This window comes from Osmerus mordax, chromosome 8, assembly GCF_038355195.1.
Source record: "Osmerus mordax isolate fOsmMor3 chromosome 8, fOsmMor3.pri, whole genome shotgun sequence".
NCBI classification, from domain to species: Eukaryota; Metazoa; Chordata; class Actinopteri; order Osmeriformes; family Osmeridae; genus Osmerus; species Osmerus mordax.
The window spans coordinates 861,994-884,019 of record NC_090057.1 but is presented as its reverse complement, the minus strand read 5'-3'; the positions used below and the strand labels follow the sequence as shown (position 1 = coordinate 884,019).

The following is a 22,026-nucleotide window of genomic DNA, read 5'->3' as shown; positions in this document are numbered from 1 at the left end:
TCAGGAAGAGGAAGAGAAGAAAATGCCTATGGTTTTACATTTTCAGAAATTATATATATTTTTATCGAAACGCGCAGATAGACTATTAAACTCATTATAATTCCTTGACTTTTGGAAGAGTGCAATTGCACACGTTCGCAAGATATTTTAACGGATCGGTCTTTTTTGGATCTGCCGGCTGTCAAGTGCCGACCGGACACCTGCAGATCCCAGCAGAGGAAACCCAGAAACCTTTTTTAGCTCTGTGAGACGAGGGGAAAAAAACACACGACACAACACGCACGCTCCAACTTTCCATGACAACGACGCACAGTGACGCTGGGATGACCAACACTCACATCACATGTGCTGGAACCGACCGGCACGGCTGCGTTCGCTAAAGCACGCACACACACCTGTACGTGGTCGGAGACACACACGCACCAAATCTCCCTAGTCCTAATTCGGTTCGATTCCAATGTCCAGGGATTTCGCCGGTTGCATGAGAAGTGATATTCAGTTTAATTTCCCTTTATTGCTCACGGGAGTTTCCATCTACGCAGTTGGCCATGGTACAGGATTACACATAGCCTATGTCTGCCTACGTAATAGTTAGGCTACATATTCCGTAATCCATATAATGAAATACATTCAAATTTTCAGACAAAGTGACCTCGATCTCGGTTCAGTTGGTTCTTCATTGAGTTCACATAATAAAATGAAATGACAACGCTGTTCATGTTGAACAGCAATGCAGGAGCTGGTGTGACAGGCTCGTAGAAATGATCAATCTCATAATTTTCTTATTTACATGTTGGTTTGTTTACTTATAATGTCACATGTTCTTATTATCCTATAACGGCGTAGGCCTATATGGTCATTTTAATAGGCCTATCATTAAGATCACCCACACATTCGGAACAAACCCAATGTAGTACAACAACCATGCAGCCCTACACTTTAACGGACTTTTTCGCTTTTACAGTAGTTCGTCTTTGAGGTTATCACCAAAGTCAAGGTTTAATAGATGAACTTCAAAACCTCCTGAGCTCCAACGGGCTCGGGCCAGTGCGCAAACATAGGACCACCCCCTCCATTCACCAGCAGCCAATCCGCGGCTTCTAAAGCTCCCAATCCGCCCGTAGACCGACCGTCTGAGCAGACAGCGTCCTTGCGGCTGGAAGAGACGGAGAAATTTTAGACCTCGAGAATCTTTTACGGTGATGTGTTAACGATTCAGAGAGGAAAGAAGACTGCTGGCACAAACGAATTGGTAGAAGGAACAGGAAGTAAAAATCAAACGGCGGTTTATCACACGGAGAGAAGTTTTGAAGGAAATCCAGAATGTTGATTCAGTGAATGTGATTTCAAGTGTAGCTCTAGACTGGCACGACAGTTGAAGGAGCGAAAGTTTCAGTCGCCGCATTTTCCCTTTTTCCAATGGACACGCACTTGGAAACGGCTGGGACACCAAGTATGGGATTACTTTTGTAATGTGGATTGCAATTGCCTTTCAAGAAAATAAAGATTTATTACAGAACAATGTGAGAAGGTACGCGTCCTGGATTCTCATGTTTCTGGATATCTTGAAAATTATTGGCAACAGTTGAAAGAAAGACGTTATGCTCAAAGGATTTTCGTCCAGGTGTCGCTCCGACCGTGGGACCGGAACGGACCTAACGCCTTTACAGCAGCCAGTTTACTGTTTAGACAAGTTCTAGCAGTCATACTTTGTTATCCGTGTTATAAACTTCACAAATGCTTTGGCAGAAATCGCTACAATACTGGATTGGATTTTAAATCGACGTCTGCATTTGGAATTTCAATCATGAACTTATTTGACAGTTTGACATTACTATTTTTGACGCTGTCGGCTGTCAGGGTAAGTTATGTGGGTTAAAATGAAAGGTCTTCAGTTCGGACAGAGAGAAATAGACTAGAGTTTCTGAAATGTGGTCAAGTGTCGTTAATGTGTTGGCCGTCCTTGTCGCTCCCCCGGCTAGGTCATTGCTCATGTTTAAACAACCTCAAATATTTCATGGCTTCAGGGATAATTAAATAGTCATTACGCAAACCTGACTATAGACTTCACGCATACAGCCCTGCGTGGTGGGCGGTGCATTTTGGTTGCTAAGAGGAAATATGTAAAGCTTCTGGTCGAATGTTATTAAGTTTAGAGTCGGGTGATTGCGGGCCTGCTAAAACCACCGTGGTGATATTATTACGCTTTAAAGGCGCAGCGCTTCATTTTGAATTATGGGAGAAGCAGGTTCTATTTTTATTATGTCACAAGATTTGCACCAGAAAAAAATAAAAATTGCATGTCATGTTCAAAAAATGTTTAGGCCTACGGTATGGATTATATAGCCTAGATACATACTTCTCCATCGTCTAGTTGTTGAGACTTGAATATGACTTAGCCGAGTTTTCTACTTAATCATTAATCTAGATTCTAAACCACTGTTGTGCCCAGCAGCGGAGCAAAGGTTGACAAGAATATTGCTGTTAAGCCTTAACAATTATTTCAGTGTGACCTAACTCCATATTGGATCGCGATGTGTTAATTTTCATTTATTAAGAGGTAGTCTAACGTGTTACTATACATCCTATACCTACCTAATTCTTATTTAGCCAACTATTCACAACCTGACACTTTTTTAAGCTGTTTGTCTATAGCACTATCTCCAACTCGATCGCAGCTTTCTCGTGACTGACGGGCTTTCTGTGAACGACTTACAGCCTAACCTCGCTACCGAGTAGCCTAGACTAAGGTACATGACTACAAACACTGCACATTCTCGCAAGTATCGTCCTCATTAATAAAACAGCCTTCAAACTCTGGGGGCCTCGCGGGCCCTCACACCACCGAAGGGGGCGGGCTCTGCAGACACACGAGGGCCCCCTATGTTTTTCTTTTTTAGATTTAAATTAAATCGGTCACCGGTTGTCCCAATGAAGGATAGTCTGACGCACTGATAATATCCCCCTTGCCACACGCAATGTTGTGTCTCTCTGGTGTGTATGTGTGTGTCTGTGTGTGTGTCTGTGAGTGTGTGTGTGTGTCTGAGAGAGAGTCAATGCGCATGGGCAATTTTGTGCCGCTACACAGTGAAAGCAAGCAGATCCCACGTGAATACGTTAAATTATTGCCAGCCATACCGGCTACAGGTTGCTCGCCTTCATTCAGATGTTAGTTTACCAGGGTAGAAACATTTTCGAAAACTGAATAACTTGAAAGTTAATGACAATGTCGCCTTTGGCTTCGACACAAAACAAACATAGGCTAGTTGGTGATCTTTGACAGCGTCCACGTCACATCGAAAGCCTGGCGCCACGTAGCCAGTCTGAAGCGGTTAAACATATGTAACTGCTACTGCCGAGTGTAATTATGTCATGTTGGCAGAAATGTATAACCTCGAACGTGTTTCTCTTTGCTCTCTCCCGTGCAGGGAGCCCACATACCAAAGGAAGGCGGGAGGAGCGCGCATGACGGTAGGTGTCTGGTAGGGCATCGTGGGAACAGCTTTAACGGGGCTTCCTCGAAGGCAGAAAGCCAAACGGGATTGTTGAGGTTCACGATGACAAGAACAGAGAAACCAACGGTGCTCTCTGGACTTACATATAACTGCAGCGCCACCCAGGGGACGGCCCGAGTAAAAACAACATTAAGAACACAGTAGGCCTGTTAGAATATGTAAATAACACAGAGAATCGGAACACATTCCGAATCTGAAAAATTATTTGAGGTTAAGATGGGGCAATTAGTATTTTAAATGGATGATAGGAATGGAATTTGCTCCTTGGCCATTCCCTGTTTTTTTTTGTTTTTTTACCCAATCCAAAATTGCACAATATTTTGTATAATCAGAAGGCAGCGCTGGCGTGGTTTTGTGTCATGCTGTGTTGGGTTTGGCTGGGGAAGCTACTCTGTTAGGGGTGAGATCTGCTCATCCCCAACAGAGTCAGCTCCCCCTCAGAGACACACTTCAGAGATGTGGCCATGTGTTACCCAACATTGGCATCTCTGTTATGTGGGAGATAGGTAAAGATGAGAGAGGGGAGGGAGAGGAGGGGAGGGAGAGGAGGAGAGGGGAGGGAGAGGAGGAGAGAGAGGGGAGGGAGAGGAGGGGAGAGAGGGGAGGGAGAGGAGGGGAGAGAGGGGAGGGAGAGGAGAGAGGAAAGTGGAGGGAGGATGTGGGCTAAACTGAGAGAGGGAAAAGGTCACGTAGATTATCCAGACTTGATATCAAGATATAATATAGATTAGCAACCAGAGGATGTGGATTTTGATGTGTGTGTAGTGAGATGGTGTGTGTGTAGTGAGATGGTGTGTGTAGTGAGATGGTGTGTGTGTAGTGAGAGGATGTGTCTGTAGTGAGATGGTGTGTGTGTGTGTAGTGAGATGGTGTGTGTGTAGTGAGATGGTGTGTGTAGTGAGATGGTGTGTGTGTAGTGAGAGGATGTGTCTGTAGTGAGATGGTGTGTGTGTGTGTAGTGAGATGGTGTGTGTGTAGTGAGATGGTGTGTGTGTAGTGAGAGGATGTGTGTGTAGTGAGATGGTGTGTGTGTAGTGAGAGGATGTGTGTGTAGTGAGATGGTGTGTGTGTAGTGAGATGGTGTGTGTGTAGTGAGATGGTGTGTGTGTAGTGAGATGGTGTGTGTCTCAGAGTGCTGTCTTCTCCTGTCTACAGCTGGAGCATCGCAGACACACTCTACACACTGTTTACTGAAGGTGTGTGTTGGTGCATGTGTGTTTGTCCGTGTGTGTGTGTCCGTGTGTGTCCCCGTGTGTGTGTCCTGCAGTGATCCCCTTCATGGAGGTGTATAATAAGAGCCTGTGTCGGCCCAGAGAGCTGCTGGTGGAGATCCTGCAGGAGTACCCAGAGGAGGTGGAGCACATCTACATCCCGTCTTGCGTGGTGCTGACGCGCTGCGCAGGATGCTGCAACGACGAGATGCTGCAGTGCACCCCCACCTCAACACACAACATCACCATGGAGGTCAGACCCTGACCCCTGACCTCTCACCCTACACCTCCCCACCTCAACACACAACATCACCATGGAGCTCAGACCCTGACCCGTGACCTCTCACCCTACACCTCCCCACCTCAACACACAACATCACCATGGAGGTCAGACCCTGACCCCTGACCTCTCACCCTACACCTCCCCACCTCAACACACAACATCACCATGGAGGTCAGACCCTGACCCCTGACCTCTCACCCTACACCTCTCCACCTCAACACACAACATCACCATGGAGCTCAGACCCTGACCCCTGACCTCTCACCCTACACCTCCCCACCTCAACACACAACATCACCATGGAGCTCAGACCCTGACCCCTGACCTCTCACCCTACACCTCCCCACCTCAACACACAACATCACCATGGAGGTCAGACCCTGACCCCTGACCTCTCACCCTACACCTCCCCACCTCAACACACAACATCACCATGGAGCTCAGACCCTGACCCGTGACTTCTCACCCTACAGCTCTGAACTCTGACCCTTGACCTCTCACTATGATACTTCTCACTTTCTCATCTGACACAAGTATACCCAAGTGGAGAGCAAGTTAGCTTTTTTTTACATGACTACACATAATGCACATACTTGTTGACATCTTTAGTATATGTACGTATGTTTGTACTTATCCTTTGTAAGTAGACTTTAAGTATAATATTCTGTCACTTGGGTAGGCTTGCCCTCTGACCTCTGAATCCTCGTTCTCTCTGACCATCTCCATGGAGATGAAGACGTGACCTTTGACCTTTTAACCTCACCTCTAACCCCTCCTCCATCACCCCAAAACATGATGTCACTACGAGAAGGTACACCATGACCTGACTCCTGACCTCTTACCTCCTTCCCTAACCTGTACCCAATACACAAATATTCCTTAATCCTCAATATTTTACCTCCCTCCCTCTCTCCGTCTCTCCCTCCATCTTTCTTTCTTTCTCTCAACAACACTGACACTATCTCTCTCTCTTTGTCTCCCCAGATAAAAAGAATAAAACCACAAAGGCAACAAAATGATATTTTTATGAGTTTTACAGAACACAATTCTTGTGAATGCAGGTAAGAAAACACACACACACACACACACACACACACACACACTGCTCATCTAAGACCATGGTCTCCACATAGATCTCTTTTTCCTGTCATTTTTTCTCTGTCCCAATCTCAAACACCTGAACAGATGAACCCGTGTCCCAGCTCTCTCCAGAACGCTGTGTCTCTGATAGTGAATCAACACAGCCCCGAAGCACAGACACGCTGTGTCTCTGATAGTGAATCAACACAGCCCCGAAGCAGAGACACGCTGTGTCTCTGATAGTGAATCAACACAGCCCCGAAGCACAGACACGCTGTGTCTCTGTTAGTGAATCAACACAGCCCCGAAGCACAGACACGCTGTGTCTCTGATAATGAATCAGCACAGCCCCAAAGCACAGACACGCTGTTCAGGGCTGGATCCACTTCTCTTTCCATTATCATTTTTATGACCAATCATAATTGTGTCAGATAATCTCCAAGAATGCTGTTCAGGTGAACGAGTGACATCGATTCCTTTACAACCCTCCTTCACAAACCTTTTTTTTTTACAAATCTATACTTCATCCCAGGGTCAGGACTATCACACCACAATGTCCACAACTGCCAGAGACAGCCACCAAAAACTCCTTTCTGAATTGAGAAGAGACTTTTTGGGAAGCCTTTCTGTACTCACAGAGGACGAACTCCTGGCCCTGCAGTCCTGATGTATGAATCAAAACTGGATCAACATGGTTCATGTTCAACACATCTTCCAGTTAATGTTGAAGTTTTCTTTGACCTCAGAGCAGAGTTACGAGTATTAAACAGTTTCCCAACTCCTGGCCCCATGTTCTCTGTGGATTAGCTGTTAGCTCTGCCAGCAGCCCTGTTGCTCCACACTGCTATCAGCAACAGAGCTGTCCAGTTGAGCAATGAAATAACTTGACAAGCCACTATTGTTGTCAGATGTGGGTGTTAGTGGTGTGTGTGTGTGGAGTGTGTGGGGTGGGGGGGTGAGGTATGCATGTTACACACATAATTTGCGTAAAGAAATTGGAGAGTGAAGCCAGTATTGCTATGGCGACTCGGAGAGACCGAGTGTGTATGTAGGACCTCACAGGCAGACGGCTCACGTTGATGATGCGTACTGTTTACCTGGACACAGGCACTGGGGTGCGATGTCATCTCATGCCGTTTGTTTCTCTGTTTCAGGCCGAAGCCAGAGGTGAAAGAACCGAGAGAAAAGTGAGTATAAACTGTTTCTGTGTTCGGTGTTTAGACTCTGGATCTGGCAGGGGATTGTGGGTGCCTGTTCTGTTTCATTCTTGTTTCCATCTCTTTCTCTCTATACGTCTCTCTCAGAATCAGAATGGGATTTATTCGCCATGAAAGTTTGCACAGACAAGGAATTTGCTTTGGCAGGAAGGTGCATACAATAAACATATAGGGACCTCACATTTTTATATGTGGACTATCTATACTAAGGGTACATAAACTAGCAGTACTAAGTGGAATTAGAATTCAATTAAATATACAATAAAATAATAAAATATAAGTTGCCGAGCGCACCTAACGACCGAGGCAGTCTTCATCGGTGCCATCTTGGATCAGTCATCTCTGTCTGTCTTTCTCGATGTCTTTCTGTCTCTCTCCCTCTCTTTCTCTCTGTCTCTCTCCCTCTCTTTCTCTCTGTCGATGTCCCATAAATCATCTGGATCCACTTCTCATTCCATTATCATTTTGATGACCAATCATTGCTGTGTTACACACGTAATCTCCCAGAATGCTGTTCAGGTGAACGAGGTCATCGCCCTCTGCACCTGGCCTTTACATCCTCTTTTCTTATTCCTCTCTCACTATCACCACCCTAACAGACGCCTAAAGAGCTCACCTCTCCTTTATTGCCTCCTCTGATGTTGGCGACCTGCTCTTCAGACTGGGTTCTGTGTTTTCTTCACTTTTTTATGATCAGAGCTGAAGACGGTTTGTTTGTCTAAACAACAGGAGTTAAGGATCTGAGGGTCATTCCCCTCCTCGCCTCTTCCTGCAGCCACGGGCGAGAAACAAGCTTCTCAGCTGGGGTTTATGTACATTTTTACGTCTCCTACAATATAGATAAGAATTGGATCTTGAGGCCATCGCTGACCTTGGTTTTAACTGCTTATGGTTCCGTCTTCAGCGAGTTTTCCTAACTGGAATGTTCTGGTGGTCGTTCAACTCCTGTTGAGCTACCGTACTCCACTGGGACCTCTGACCCCCCCGGCTGATGTTTAGCTGCTACCGGGAGGTCAATGATCAGAGGTGGTGAGGGGGGCGCTCAGCCGTTAACCTGCTGGTGTTTGCTGGGCAGTGATCCATGTTGTATTAGCGGGTCTCTCAGCATCTACCTAGCGACCGCAGCAGGCTTGTTCAGCAAGGCAGTTGTGGTGCATATTAATGTACTCACTTACCAGATGCTTTTATCCGCAGGGGGGATTTGAACCTGCAACCTCTTGATCTGAACTCAAAGGCACACTGAGCTATACCCAACCCTAGAGGAACTGGAGTGGGATTATTTAGCGGGTTTGAGTGCTGGAGTAGTCTGGTAGTCTGGCACCTGCAGTCTGTCTCCTGTTGAGAGGTGACGGGGCAGATCAAGGAGCTTGGCTGGATGTTCCTGGAAGCTGGAAGCTCGATTCTGCTGAACTGGGCCAGAGAACTGGAACAGGGCTGAAATAGAGCAGTCTAATTGTTCTCTGTTTGTGAGACCTGCTGAGGGAGAGGTTTGGCTCCAAACTGTGTTTTCTGGAGCCAAACAATCACATAAACTCTCTGTGTAACGTGAACATGAGATTCTTTTTAAAGAAACAGGTGCATGTACCTTATATCATTGTGTTGGGTAATATATGATATATATCATTTATATAAGTACAAGTAGGCCTACTATATAAATATATAGTAATATATACCCATCCATTTACGTATTGGTCAGCCGACTGATATCTGACACGTGGCCGTACTGCCTCCTTAACCCGCCCAGTCCTCTCAGACGTTCTGCGTTGCTCTGCCTCTTCTTCACTTCCAGAAAATCCCGGAGGGGCAAAGGCCAAAAGAGAAAGAGAAAGAAAAACAGAGACAAAAAGACTCGTGAATCGTACGTCAGTTCCGCCTCCTTCCTGCGCCTGAGTGCTGCTCAGCTGGTCTTTACGCTCGTGTGGGGAAAGCTTTTTTGTCCTTTTTAATTTGCGCCGTTTAATTTGCCCGCTGACCACACTGATTGGCAGAATGCTTCTCCGTACCCATCAGCTACACCGCTGACACTAAAATCCAACCCATGCATAGAGTTGTCAGTCTATTTCTGCGTTGGCTAATACGTTAGCGTTGTTAGCATTTTAGCATACAGTGCTAAGGAAGCACCTTAGCTAGCACACTTTGATTAGCATGTTAGCCACACAGGCTCCTGAGTTCACTGAGCATCCGAGCAGTCGCAGCAGAAGCAGACTTTCAACCCCCCATGACCTGCCTCCAACTCCACCGCCTCTCCCGTTCTCCCCTATCCCCCCCCACCCCTTCCCAGCCCCTCTGCGCAGGTCCTGCCCCACCTCCCAGGAGTGTGACGGGGTGCTTTGATGGGTGGTGGGGTGGAGGTCTCCTCTAACCTCTAGTGAATAGAGATAAATAGTGCATTTAGAAAGTACAGCAGAAGATCAAGGACCAGAAGAGAGTGTAGAGTTTTAACTAAGTATATACTTAGAACTAAGTTCCAAGAATTTTGGTGGTCAGTCAATAAACAGTCTGTATTTACCAGACCCAGTGTAAAGTAACCACATCTCAGCTACCAGGCACAGTGTAAAGTAACATCTCAGCTACCAGACACAGTGTAAAGTAACCACATCTCAGCTACCAGCACAGTGTAAAGTAACCACATCTCAGCTACCAGCACAGTGTAAAGTAACATATCAGCTACCAGACACAGTGTAAAGTAACCACATCTCAGCTACCAGGCACAGTGTAAAGTAACCACATCTCAGCTACCAGACACAGTGTAAAGTAACCACATCTCAGCTACCAGCACAGTGTAAAGTAACATCTCAGCTACCAGACACAGTGTAAAGTAACATCTCAGCTACCAGGCACAGTGTAAAGTAACATATCAGCTACCAGCACAGTGTAAAGTAACATCTCAGCTACCAGACACAGTGTAAAGTAACATCTCAGCTACCAGACACAGTGCAACAATAACAACATCCCAGATAGCTACAGTGCCACAATGACAGCGACAGAACAGGACCCCAACCAGCATGGCTTTACAGAGCATAATAATCTGGTATCTGTGCAATCACCGCTCTCGATGTTGAGTGTTGAGTCTGTCTCGCTTTGTTTTGTCTATAGCACTCGTCCCTCTCCTTCTCTCTTTTCTTTTCATCCCTCAGGTTTTGGTCGTCTTCACAGACCCAGTGTGCCTTTGTTAGCGATGAGAAGATAGCCGAGATGGCTATCACTCTGTTCCTCTTGTGTCAGCTATGTAAACGAAGGAATCTTTTTGGTTGCCAACTGCTGTTTTTATTCTGTTGTTGCTTACAAGGGTTCCAACCACAGCAAGAACACACTTAGGATTCATGACTGCAATTTAATAGAACAGATTTCCAATGACTGGAGGTTTTAAAATTATGTTACTGGTCGGAAGTTTGTACTCTTTGAAGATGGTTTTGTCCACCTCCCCATATGGAAACAGAATGCTGTTTGCCCTAGTCTGTCCTATCTACTTTGGTATTGTTCATATAGTTTTGTGATGAAATTCAAACCAGTTGTATCTTTAAACCGCTGATTTTCCAACTGAAATGTTTAACTGTAAGTAGAAAGTCAAGCCATGATTCAGCTTTTATTCAATAAAGTCTGAATCTTCCTATCAGTTCACCTACAGAGTCTTATTTTACTGCACACCAAGGACACAGCTGAGACAGTTAACTCACAGAATTAATTATTAATACAATCTGAATGTTTGCTGTCGGGTCCTTTGAGTTTAGCCTGAGTTCAAATGTTATGTTTTGTGTATTAAGTCACAGATGGTCCAAAGCCTGCTAATGCATGTCTAACAGTAGCCACTGTGTGCAAAGCATCTTAAAAATGTTCCCCCATACCCCCTCCATACCCCCCTTACCCCAGGAAGTGGGGGTATCCTTATCTGTGGGGGCGGGAGAGGGGCTGGGGGGCTGGGGGGATGGGGGGCTGGGGGGATGGGGGGCTGGGGGGCTGGGGGGATGGGGGGTAATCTTCCTGCTTGCATTCATGGCCGATTTTGAAGTGTGTATGTGTGAGCATTTGTGCATGCATGAGTTTGAGTGTGTGTACATGTGCAGTACCACCCCCTCATGTCCCATGCTACACCTGGGGGCGTACCAAAAGGCACATTCAGACACACACTTGCAAAAAAATATCAGGTATGTTAAGTTACAGCAAAAGCAAAGTTGTTTTTTATGAGATAACAATTTAATAATGCTCCCTCCCTCTCTCCTTCTCCCTCTCTCCTTCTCCCTCCCTCCTTCTCCCTCCCTCCCTCCTTCTCCCTCCCTCTCTCCTTTTCCTACCCTCCTTCTCCTTATCCTTCCCTCCTTCTCCCACCCTCTCTCCTTTTCCCTCCCTCCTTCTCCCTCCCTCCTTCCTCCTTCTCCCTCCCTCCTCCTTCTCCCTCACTCCCTCCTTCCTTCTCCCTCCTTCTCCCTCCCTCCCTCTCCCTCCCTCCCTCCCTCCCTCCCCAGCCACTGTGAGCCATGCTCGGAGAAGAGGAGACGGTGGTTCATTCAGGACCCGCTGACCTGCCAGTGCTCCTGTAAACACACAGAGGCCGACTGCAAGGAGCGCCAACTAGAGCTCAACGAGAGGACCTGCAGGTACGTGCAGGCCTGTGTGTGAATGCCTTGTTCCTGTGTAATACTCTTTCTAATGTCTCTCTCTCCTCCCCCCTCTCTTTCTCTCTCTCCTTTGCCTCCCAAGATGTGACAAACCCCGGAGATGAAAGGTCAATCTACAGACAAGACAGAAATGAAGGAATATTCATGGATATTTCACAGCACAGCACTTTGAACTCTCAACCCAATGCTCTCTCTCTCTGTAGAACAAACAGACTGAGAAACCACAGAGAAAACAAGAGAGAAAGAGAGAGATATTAGAAGAAAAAAAACATCAAAGAAGTGACAAAGAAAATTGATTTAAAAAAAATCCTCCCACTGTACATCTGTGTATATACCGCGATAAAAAAAAGAATACAGAATTTGTATTGCTGCTAAAGAAAACAAACTTAAAACCACAGAGGTCCCAGAGCCCGCGGCCGCCTGCTGGTTTTAGACTTTTGTGTAGCTCCACTGTGGTCTTGTTGGCAATTCATTTATGCAAAAACTTCACTGGATACTTCTACTGTGGCCAAGTGCCAATCATGAACAACTGTGTCAAGGCGTGGAGGAAACAGGGGTAGAAGACTTCCTGTGAAGCAGGAAGGAAGGAGAGAACTCCGACACAGACTTCCTTTCCTGTCAGAGCCAGAACAGCCAATAGGAGATGGTGACCCAACCCTTTGTGAAGTCACTTCCTTTTGCAAGTTGTAAATGTGTACAACTTCCTTCTTGGTCTGATGCCAAGAGAAAGGACGAGGTGTCGTTCGTTTCTAAAGGGATTCTGATTCTGTCATGGCTTGCACCGTGGAAACCACTAGTAACCACATTCTGTAGCAGCTTGGATTCCATTGAGAAAAAAAAACTGTGCCTCACAAACTGTGCTGAGAAAACACTCAAAATACTTTTAAATTATTTTTTGCTTCTTTAATTTTTGTTTCGTAGGAGGAGAGAGATGTCTGCCATTGAACTTATGAAGCGTTGGATGTTCTGTCACCACTGTTCAGTCAAGTCACAGTTGCTCACTTTAGATAATTTATAACACTAAAGATTCTTTTTCAGTATTCAGTCTTTTCCACATATTTAATTGGATCTATTTATACAGTGTTATGTCCATACTGGCATCCCCTCCCCTATCTTGTGTGGTGTCAAGGACAGCTCCTTCTCAAGCTAGCTACCTGGAGAGCCCTGCTCTTTGCTTTTTGTGACAAAGATTAAGACAAATACTATCTAGACATTCCTTTCATGGAATTCCTTTAATTCCTTCCTTTAATGAATCTATTCTGGATTTGAAAACTCTTTTATCAGAGGGTGTAGGTGCTGTGTGTGATTTTAAACCAGTGCTATTGCCTTGTGTGTTTGTTTTGATGTACGCGTTTGTCTTTATTGGTACACCCAACGTGTGATGTGTGTATATGTGTGTGTGTGATGTGTGTATGTGTGTGTGTGAGAGAGAGAGAACATGTCCACGCTTGCCCATCCTTAGATCTACATTGTGCAGATAGTAATAAAGCCTTTGCTACAAGCCAAGCCCTCCCCATCACGGTGGGGCTGTATTTACAACGATAAGAGTGCGTGTCAAAGTGCCATCTCAGTGTAACCTTGGATTTCATTACTTATATTGCTTCCTTTCCAATATTAATGTGTTTTTTTTGTGACTGTACAGTAGTAAAGCATATTTATTTACAAATTATATTGTTTTTTTTATATAAAATGAGTAAACGGTTGCTGTGTTTTGAAGGTTGTCTGGATTATGATGTCAGGGGTGTTGGAGGCTGGTGTCAAACTTTAAAGGGACACACAAGTTAGGTCAGTCCCTCTTATGTGTAAACAAACGCATAGTCAAAATAAAAATAATTCAAAAGAAGAAACGTCTACACCGCCTACCAAAACAGCAGAGTGATATAACCAGTATCATAACAAGTTATCATAACTCAGAGATTTCTTCTTTTGAATGTCTGTGTGTTAAACTATAGCCACAACAAACATTTGATAAATACTCCAACTGACCTTGTAACTGCTTCCTCCTGAAGAGCATTACAGTGTAAACAACCCCCCACTAGACGTGTCTACACACCCCTACTTAGACCAAAACGTTAGCTGTATGAATAAAACATCATGTAAAGTGATTGTGGTGCAGTGATTTTTTGTTTTGAATGCAGAGTTAATGTGGTAGGCCTACACAGCAACCAGATGCTATTGTAAGGATCTTCAAGTTCAATAAATACGATTTATTTGGGACTTCACTGAGTTGGCGTTTACCTCCATCAGTGGGATAATTACTATGACAACCGGCGGGAAGGGATAGTAGGGATAATCACGATGGCAACAGGAGGAACTTCAACTCTCCATCATGGCTTCCTAAGAGAACTCAACCGTCCAGCTCGTCAGGATAAACTAATGGCATTTAAAGTTACTGTAATGAATATTGGTTCGTTCGTGGAGCAGGAAATTACTGCCAAATGTGTCAGGCTGAAAGAACACCACTACAAACGGGTAACAATATAACAAGGTCTTTATTGCGTCAGGACAAGGGTTCTCTAAAAACTCATAAGCTGAGGTGAAATACTCCAGGGCACAACACAGGCTACACCGCCACTCAAGGAAGTTGGCTCTCCCCGGACCACACTCCACCCTCCCCAATCCTGTGAAAGCACGGCACTCAACGCTGGGTCAAACCCCCAATAGACACCCCAACGTCACTGCACTCTGGCACTCACTCGAACGCACACCTACGCTACGTCACTCGTGTATAGGGGAGCCCAACTATCCCCCTTTGGACGGTGCCATGCTCCTCGCACCCTGTTCTCTCCCACTGCCAGGTAATTCAATAAAGCTAATTAAAATGGACAAGACAACAGACAATGATAGGGTACTTAGCCGCCGCTTGGCGAGACCCTCCCCCGGGGTCTGAGCTTGGGCCCGCCGTACACTTTCCGGACTGGATGCGAACGCTCGCCACCCGCCTCCCAAAGTGCTCACGCTCCGACTAGCCTTCCTCTGTCTCCGCCAGTCCCCCTTTTAACCACTCCTCTATACCCCTTATAATCAGCCACACTTGCAGCCACTAATTACATGAGCCCGCAGCTCATTTCCATTACAGTACAATAGGTAAGATCCTTTCAGTAAAAAAAAAAAAGATGTGTTCCCTTTAAACAAATCGTGTAAGATGATGAGGCCCTTTGAGAATGGTTTAGCAACACAAACAGCTCAGTGCCAGTGGAATGTCGATTTATAATTTTGGAGCGGCCCTATAGTTTCCAGACAATTATGTTCGAGCAATCCTGTTCCAGACAATTGCGTCTGATGAGGGTTTTCCTCCTTACCAATTTTGGGATACCGCTATCTGATTGAGCTGGAGGAAAACCTGCAGTTCAGATTTTAATGTATTGTATGTTCCACTAATTGCAATTTTAAACTGCATTTCAAATAAGAGTCCCAGATACTGCAAGGTAAAAGATAAAACAAAGCTATATGCCTAGTAGCCTACGTGCAACCACAGAAATTAGCCTGCATCAACTAGCCTATAGCGACTTGGCCCATACACTACACTGTACTACAGTGTGTAGGATGCCAGGACGCTGTACTAGCCTGTTAGCCCGTTAGCATGCCAAATTCCCATTTAATGTGGATTAAGGGGCGGTTGTTGGGTCTTTTGTCGTGTTTGTTTTTAAACAGCACTCTCTTAGTCCGTAACTCGCCACTTCTGGCAGGATTAGCCTGTTGGCAACCGGCGCTAATGGTAATGCAGCCGTGCAAGAGCGTTCTCTAACACTGCCTTTAGCTCAACATTACAGCCGTTTATAGCCAGACAATATCCTTGCTAATCTCAGGGCCCCTTTTCACGGGGGCAAAAAAATCCCCAAAGAATGTCATATCTGAATGAATTTATGTGTGATTTTCCAAAGATCATGTAGCAGAGGTGAGATAGCTATGTTCTCCTGTGCAAACGTAGCTAGGCCATGCTAGTAAACTAACACACCGTACTTTACACTGACTGTTGGTTTAACTGCAGTCTGTAACCTATTTGATTGTTTATATAAAGAGACGTTTTAATGTGTGATCCAGCGCTGGAGTTTTTCTTTACTCCTACGACTTGTTTCATCAGGGGGGATATATCATAGAAAGAACAGCGTGATGAAGTGGATTCTTGACTGATACGGATCCGTGGTTTCCTACCCTCGTTTTAAATCAGACGTTGAGGTCAGTTTTCTGTCCTGTGGTAGTTTAAGCACAGAACTTTCCCACACACTCGATCTCATGTTAGTTCTTATCGCTGCGTGGAAACAGTCTGTTCCCATATATACTGTGTCACTTCATTACGGTCGGTCAGTAATCTTGAACCGTATATACATCAACATCCACAGAGAGCCCTATGACTGATCAGACTAAATATTATTCTTTGAAATAATGAGAAAATAAAGCATAATTTGGTGTTCTATATAAAAGCCTTCAGACATTTACCCAGAGAAGATAAGACCCACATTTTAATGTGTTATTATTTGTATTATCCTATTAAACACAAGAGATCAATGTCAGATCCCAGGAAGGGACACTGGGGGATACAAGGATAACTAAATGTATACATTTCTTCCACAAGAGGTTAAAAAAAGTACAAAAGCCAGTTAGATGTGATGGTCAAGGGAACCAGTAATGTTAGGAGAGGTGTAGGTTTCATGAGTGGGACATCAACCCACTTTTTAAAAACTGCAAATCTGTCTGTCTTCATGTGCCACTTCAATCGCAGCAACTCTAAATCTAGCCCCAGGCTTCTGGGCCTACACAGTGGCCTGCTGCCCCTGGTTAACCCTCCTTGACAATGGTGTTGCAATCATCTTGGGCGGCATCTCTCTCTCTCTCCTGGGGAAGGGTTAGGGACCTCTCACATTCCTGAATGACTTTACTGCCATAGACGAGATAACTGCATGGACTCAGACACTACAAGCAGCTGCCCATACATCAACACATTCTATTCATTTAGCGGACGCTTATATCCAAAGCGATTTTTTTTTTGAAGTTTCAAAATAAAGTTTCAAAAGAAAGTAAAAAAATAAAGGTATCAAAAAAAAGGTTTACAAAAATATTTTCGAAGGTTGAAAAAATACTTTTTTTTTTAAAGTTTTAGGCTTCTCGGTTCTTTATGTGTATGAAATAAAACTTTCGAAAGGTTGAAAAAAAATAATTTTCAAGAAATGTTTGGAAAAAAATAGAATTTTTGGTGGGGTGTTGTGTGTGGACCAAAACGTTTTGGAAAAAAAGTTTCTAAAGGTTGAATTTTTGTTGTTGAAAAAAAGATATATTATGTATACCAGTCTTTTTAAACATGAGAATCTGTACTTCTATTTGAGTAAAGTATGTGTGTACTTCTGCCATCTCTGGAAGTGTGCACTGGGAGGCAGCTCAGGTCCGGCACGTTTGACCCAGAGAGAGAGAGAGAGATTCTTTACATTGCTTCTGGTGTGAAAGTTAAATCTAGATTGAGGTGGAGGTGGAGGGTTGCGGCAGGGAAGGATGACTCCGTAGCTTTAAGAAAGATTCAGCGCAGCATGGACGTGCCGTCAGCTGAATCACAGCCTCATGAGTGTGTCTAGTGAGCCGTGTGTTTACTGGATTAAAGATGTACGTTGTATGTGTTCAGCCACACATACCTTCTCACACTAGGAAGTAATCCATCCCATTATTACTTCCTCCGATTTGAAGTACAACTGGTTCTGTCTCCCTCCTCCTCCTGTCTCCCTCTTTCCTGTCTCCCTCCTCCTCCTGTCTGGAGGGAGGGAGGGAGGGAGGGAGGGAGGGAGGGAGGGAGGGAGGGAGGGAGGGAGGGAGGGAGGGAGGGAGGGAGGGAGGGAGGGAGGGAGGGAGGGAAAGCAGGGCAGAGTTGATACACACCTCCCTAGGGTATTAACAAAGAGTAAAGCCAGTCTCTTTTTCTCCATTCTCTCCTTCACATTCACTTTCTCTCTACTCCTCTGTCTTGTGTTGAATGTACAGAAATCAGTCCTGACCAGGGTTATTTTACTTTAAGTATCCATAACAAACTTTGACCTGGTGGCATGAACACAGGAACACAGTGGAGTCCGTGACTTTTCCCTCACAGACTGTTACTCATGCCCTCCCAAACTCTGACACGCCACTGTTTCACCTACACACTCACTGTGTGTTTGTGCTCTGAATAATGATTTTGTGGGTGTGTATGTGTGTCTGGTGAGTAATAGGCGGGTGTGAGAGAGAGGCTGAGTGAAAGAGAGGCTGAGCGAGAGAGAGGCTGAGCGAGAGAGAGGCTGAGCGAGAGAGAGGCTGAGTTAGAGAGAGGCTGAGTTAGAGAGTGCATCTTACCTCAGCATCAGCGCTCCAGACTCCAGAGAGCGCCTCGATCTTTCCTTACAGCAGGAGACACCAGGATGGGCTTAAAGGGAAAAAACAGGTTTAAAACAGAGGGTTGAACAGAGGGTTGTTCATAGATACTAAACACTTCAACACAGATGATGCACAATAAACAAGCAACACCAGGCTGATAACAAGTATCTTATGTAACACCAGCGCCTTCCATACTGCTAATGTTTAGCATGAACCAGTAATACCTGTAGACCTACCATCCATACTGCTAACGTATAGCATGAACCAGTCAACTGTTGGTGTATAAATAAATACAAAGTGCATGGCAGTGTGCCCTGCCTATTAGCTGTGGGTGTAGGCTCCCTGCCCCCAGAGCCTCGACCAGGAGACAGAGAGCTTAGCAGGCAGAGGGGCAGCAGGAAGGAGAGATTTAGAACATTCTCCATGCGTTCGTGTTAAGGGGACCCCAGTTGCTGACCGCTCAAATCATTCACATGTGATTGGCTTGGCTTCACTGAGCAGAGCCAGGACATGCTACCTCCAGGGGCAAGAAGCCGCAGGGTTAAGCTGTGTGTGTAATGGTATGTTTATGTAGGTGGTGTGTTTGTGTCTGTGCATGAGTGTGTGTATGTGTTTGTGTCTGTGGTGTATCTGTGTGCGTGTGTGTGTATCCACTCAAACAACAAATTAGGGCACCGTCATAAATGTTCATTGGCCAGACCACTATTTTTAGGATGCCTCCTAGTGTCAACGTGTAATTGGAAGCCTGTGTGCGTGCGTGCGTGTATGTGCATGTGTGTGTGGTGTGTGTTGCATCACTTTCCCTCTAGCTCAGATTTCTCTAACCATTCCCAGAAGCCTCTATGGTACCAGTTTACCCACAATTCCCTCTGATTGTCCCTGGTTTCAAGGATCACATGCAGATAGCAGAGTCACTCCCACAGGAAGTCCTCAGACTGATTACCTTCGTATTATACACAACCTCCTCACATTACAGTAACTGTTTCATTCATACTTTGCCTATACATTAGGATAATATTCCGTGAGGTTAAGTGGATTACGAATAATCTTCTTACTTTGCCATATTTAGGGATTTCGTGTTCATGGGTGGATAGTTCTAGTCAAATCCATTAAGGAAATCTAACAGGGAGGCATGGATAGCTGAACTGCATCAGGAAGCATACTCTACCAGGGCACCTACTGCAAACTGAAACTAGATTTTGAAAGTGTTAATTTAGTAGCTGGGGTGTGAATGATGGTGATAGTGGACCTGTTTTAACACTCAACAAGTGAAATGAACCCCCAGGTGTTAAATGAACACTTTGAAATGTGCTGCTCAGGAAAGCCAAGTTCCTCAGCGTGTTTAGAGATGGAGAGAGATCTGTCTGGTGGTCTCAAGGTCACGCTGATAAGAGTACCAACCGGCGTACATACACACACACACAGGGTTACTTTCTTTCGAAAGACAGTTAGCCAGAGACCAAGAACGCAGACATAACATGGTGGAAAACTTCCATGTTTAACTCAGTAAAGTATTTGTATGTCTGACAGGAGCTGGCTTGGTTTAAACAGTTTCAGAATAAGTTAACAATTTATTCCTCAGTCCTCTCAAACTGCTGAGACTTAACATTCACTTACACACATTACAGTATTTGAAAACTTAGGACAAACTGAAACAGTGTAACCTTATCTGTTGAACTATTCAACTAACATCATGTGATCTGTATAGGCCACATATCAGCTAGACGGCCTTTAATGAGTTTTCCCCTGCTGGTGAATAAACAGCTTTTACTATCTACAAGGGGACCAGGAGAGATGAAAGCAAGTACCTAAAACTCTGCACTGAGCAAGGAGAAACACATTAAATCGACTCAATCTCTCTCTCTCTCTCACTTTATCACTCACACCTGTCCACTTCTCCCTCCCCTCCCCCCTCCTCTCGGGTGACAGAAGGTGACAGGATGACCCTGCCTGCAGGTATGCCAGTAAGCCTGCTCTGTCACCACAATGCTTCGTGCAGTCATTATGTTCAGGACCTTCTTTCAACAGCTGGCTTGCCAGGGTCAGGACCTCACAGGCCTGGTGTGTCTGTGTAGACCACTCTGCTGACACATGCTCAAGCTCTGACGCTGAATGAACAGACTCATCACACCCTTTCCTTCCACCTTCTGAAAGTGGAGGATGAGGAGAGGATAGGAGAGGAGATGAGGAAAACTGGAGACTAGGTGATGCCAGTCTGTCAGTAGATAAGGCTTTAAAGGGAGAGAAGAGAGGGAGGGAGGGAGGGCATTTCTAGGCAGCAACCTTAGCCAGAACCTTTCTAATATCGGTTGCAAAAAAGGGCATGTGTTTAGTATATCTGCGAAGATTGTGTGTGTGTGTGTGATGAAGGTATGTGTGTATACTGTATGCATACAAGTGCATGAGGTTGTGAGGTGATCATTAATAAATAATACTACATGAATGAGGCAGAGCTGTGAAAGTCAGACAATCAGAGCAAGAGCGCAGTTGCATTATTATTTATATCCCTGGCAAGGGTGATTGTGTGTGTGTTTCCCTGGCAAGGGTGAGTATATGTGTGTGTGTATCCTTGGCGAGGGTGTGTGTATCCTTGGCTAGGGTGTGTGTGTGTGTGTGTGTGTGTGTGTGTGTGTGTGTGTGTGTGTGTGTGTGTGTGTGTGTGTGTGTATGTGCATCCTTGGCCACGGGGAGTGTGTATCACAGACTCAGACTTCAGTCGTCATGCAGGAAACATACTGTAAAAGGCCAAGGTGAGTATGAAGGGCGAGAGAGACACACTTACTACACAAACACTCACACACACACTTACTACACTCACACACTTACTACACACACACACACTTACTACACACACACTCACACACACTCACTCACACAATTACTACACACACACACACACACGCTTACTACACACACACTCACACACTTACTACACACACACTCACACACTTACTACACACACACTCACACATTTACCCCACACACACACTCACACGCTTACTACACACACAGACATTCTTGCACACAATCCCCCATGTTCTTTTTTTCTCTCTCTCCTCTCTTTTCCCCTCACCCTATACATACCTTTATCTTATCTTATATTCCCCCAAATTAGGAACTGGCTGGTTGTTGTGAAAGAGCCTCTGAAACCAGCGTGCTGTGACCTCGTGACGGTCTTGGCTCAGGAAACAACCGTTTACAAACCAACGAGGGCAGAGAGGAGAAAGAGAGAGAGGCCAAATATAACTCTGGGCGTTTGGCAGGGTAGGAGGGTAAGAGAAAACAGGTTCTTAGAAAGTGGCTTCGGGAACAATCCTCTGCTTCTCTCTTTCTCTCTCTCTCTCTCGCTCTCTCTGTCCCTCTCTCACACTGTCCTTCTCTCCCTCTTCCTCTATCCCTCTTCCTCTCTGTTTCTTGTTTCTTCCTCTCTTCTCGCTCTGCGTTTCTCTGAGCTTTCAGACAGTAAACCTCCCAACTGCCACATCATGCAGGCAGAAGGGCATTTGGTCCAAAATGTGTTTCCTTGTCAAAGGAAGTAGCACTGTTCAAACTGTCAAATGTTTCCCTCTTTACAGAACTCACTCACCCACACACACACACCCATACACAGCCTCTCCCCCCACACACTAATTAGAGCCATTGAAAGGGGTAGTGCTTGTTGCTAAGAAAGGTTGATGTTAACTGAACCTTTAATGGCATGTGTTTATGCTCTGGCTCCACTGGCAGGGAAAGCAGGGGGTGTTAGTGGAAGAAACATGGCTGCTTGACTAT

The 22,026-nt window shown here is 45.3% G+C and overlaps 1 protein-coding gene across 2 annotated transcripts; it reads left to right on the top strand.

The window, feature by feature from the left end:
• Positions 1-1,154: 1,154 nt before the first annotated feature.
• vegfab (vascular endothelial growth factor Ab) lies at positions 1,155-14,139 on the top strand. 2 transcript variants are annotated; one of them, XM_067241280.1, is made up of 8 exons: positions 1,155-1,861; positions 3,429-3,471; positions 4,783-4,979; positions 5,994-6,070; positions 7,244-7,276; positions 9,096-9,164; positions 11,770-11,901; positions 12,005-14,139. In XM_067241280.1, the coding sequence occupies exons 1-8, from the start codon at positions 1,808-1,810 to the stop codon at positions 12,024-12,026; spliced, it is 627 nt and encodes a 208-aa protein (XP_067097381.1). In that variant the 5' UTR covers positions 1,155-1,807; the 3' UTR covers positions 12,027-14,139. The 2 variants fall into 2 exon arrangements, with proteins under 2 accessions (XP_067097381.1, XP_067097383.1); XM_067241282.1 differs by lacking the exon at positions 9,096-9,164.
• The last annotated feature ends 7,887 nt before the right edge of the window (positions 14,140-22,026 follow it).

Bases quoted from the DNA above. Each gene is read 5' to 3' on its own strand.
- vegfab (XM_067241280.1), top strand. From the start codon at position 1,808: ATGAACTTATTTGACAGTTTGACATTACTATTTTTGACGCTGTCGGCT. The intron at 1,862-3,428 runs GTAAGTTATGTG...TCTCCCGTGCAG, and splicing joins TGACGCTGTCGGCTGTCAGG to GGAGCCCACATACCAAAGGA. The intron at 3,472-4,782 runs GTAGGTGTCTGG...TGTGTCCTGCAG, and splicing joins CGGGAGGAGCGCGCATGACG to TGATCCCCTTCATGGAGGTG.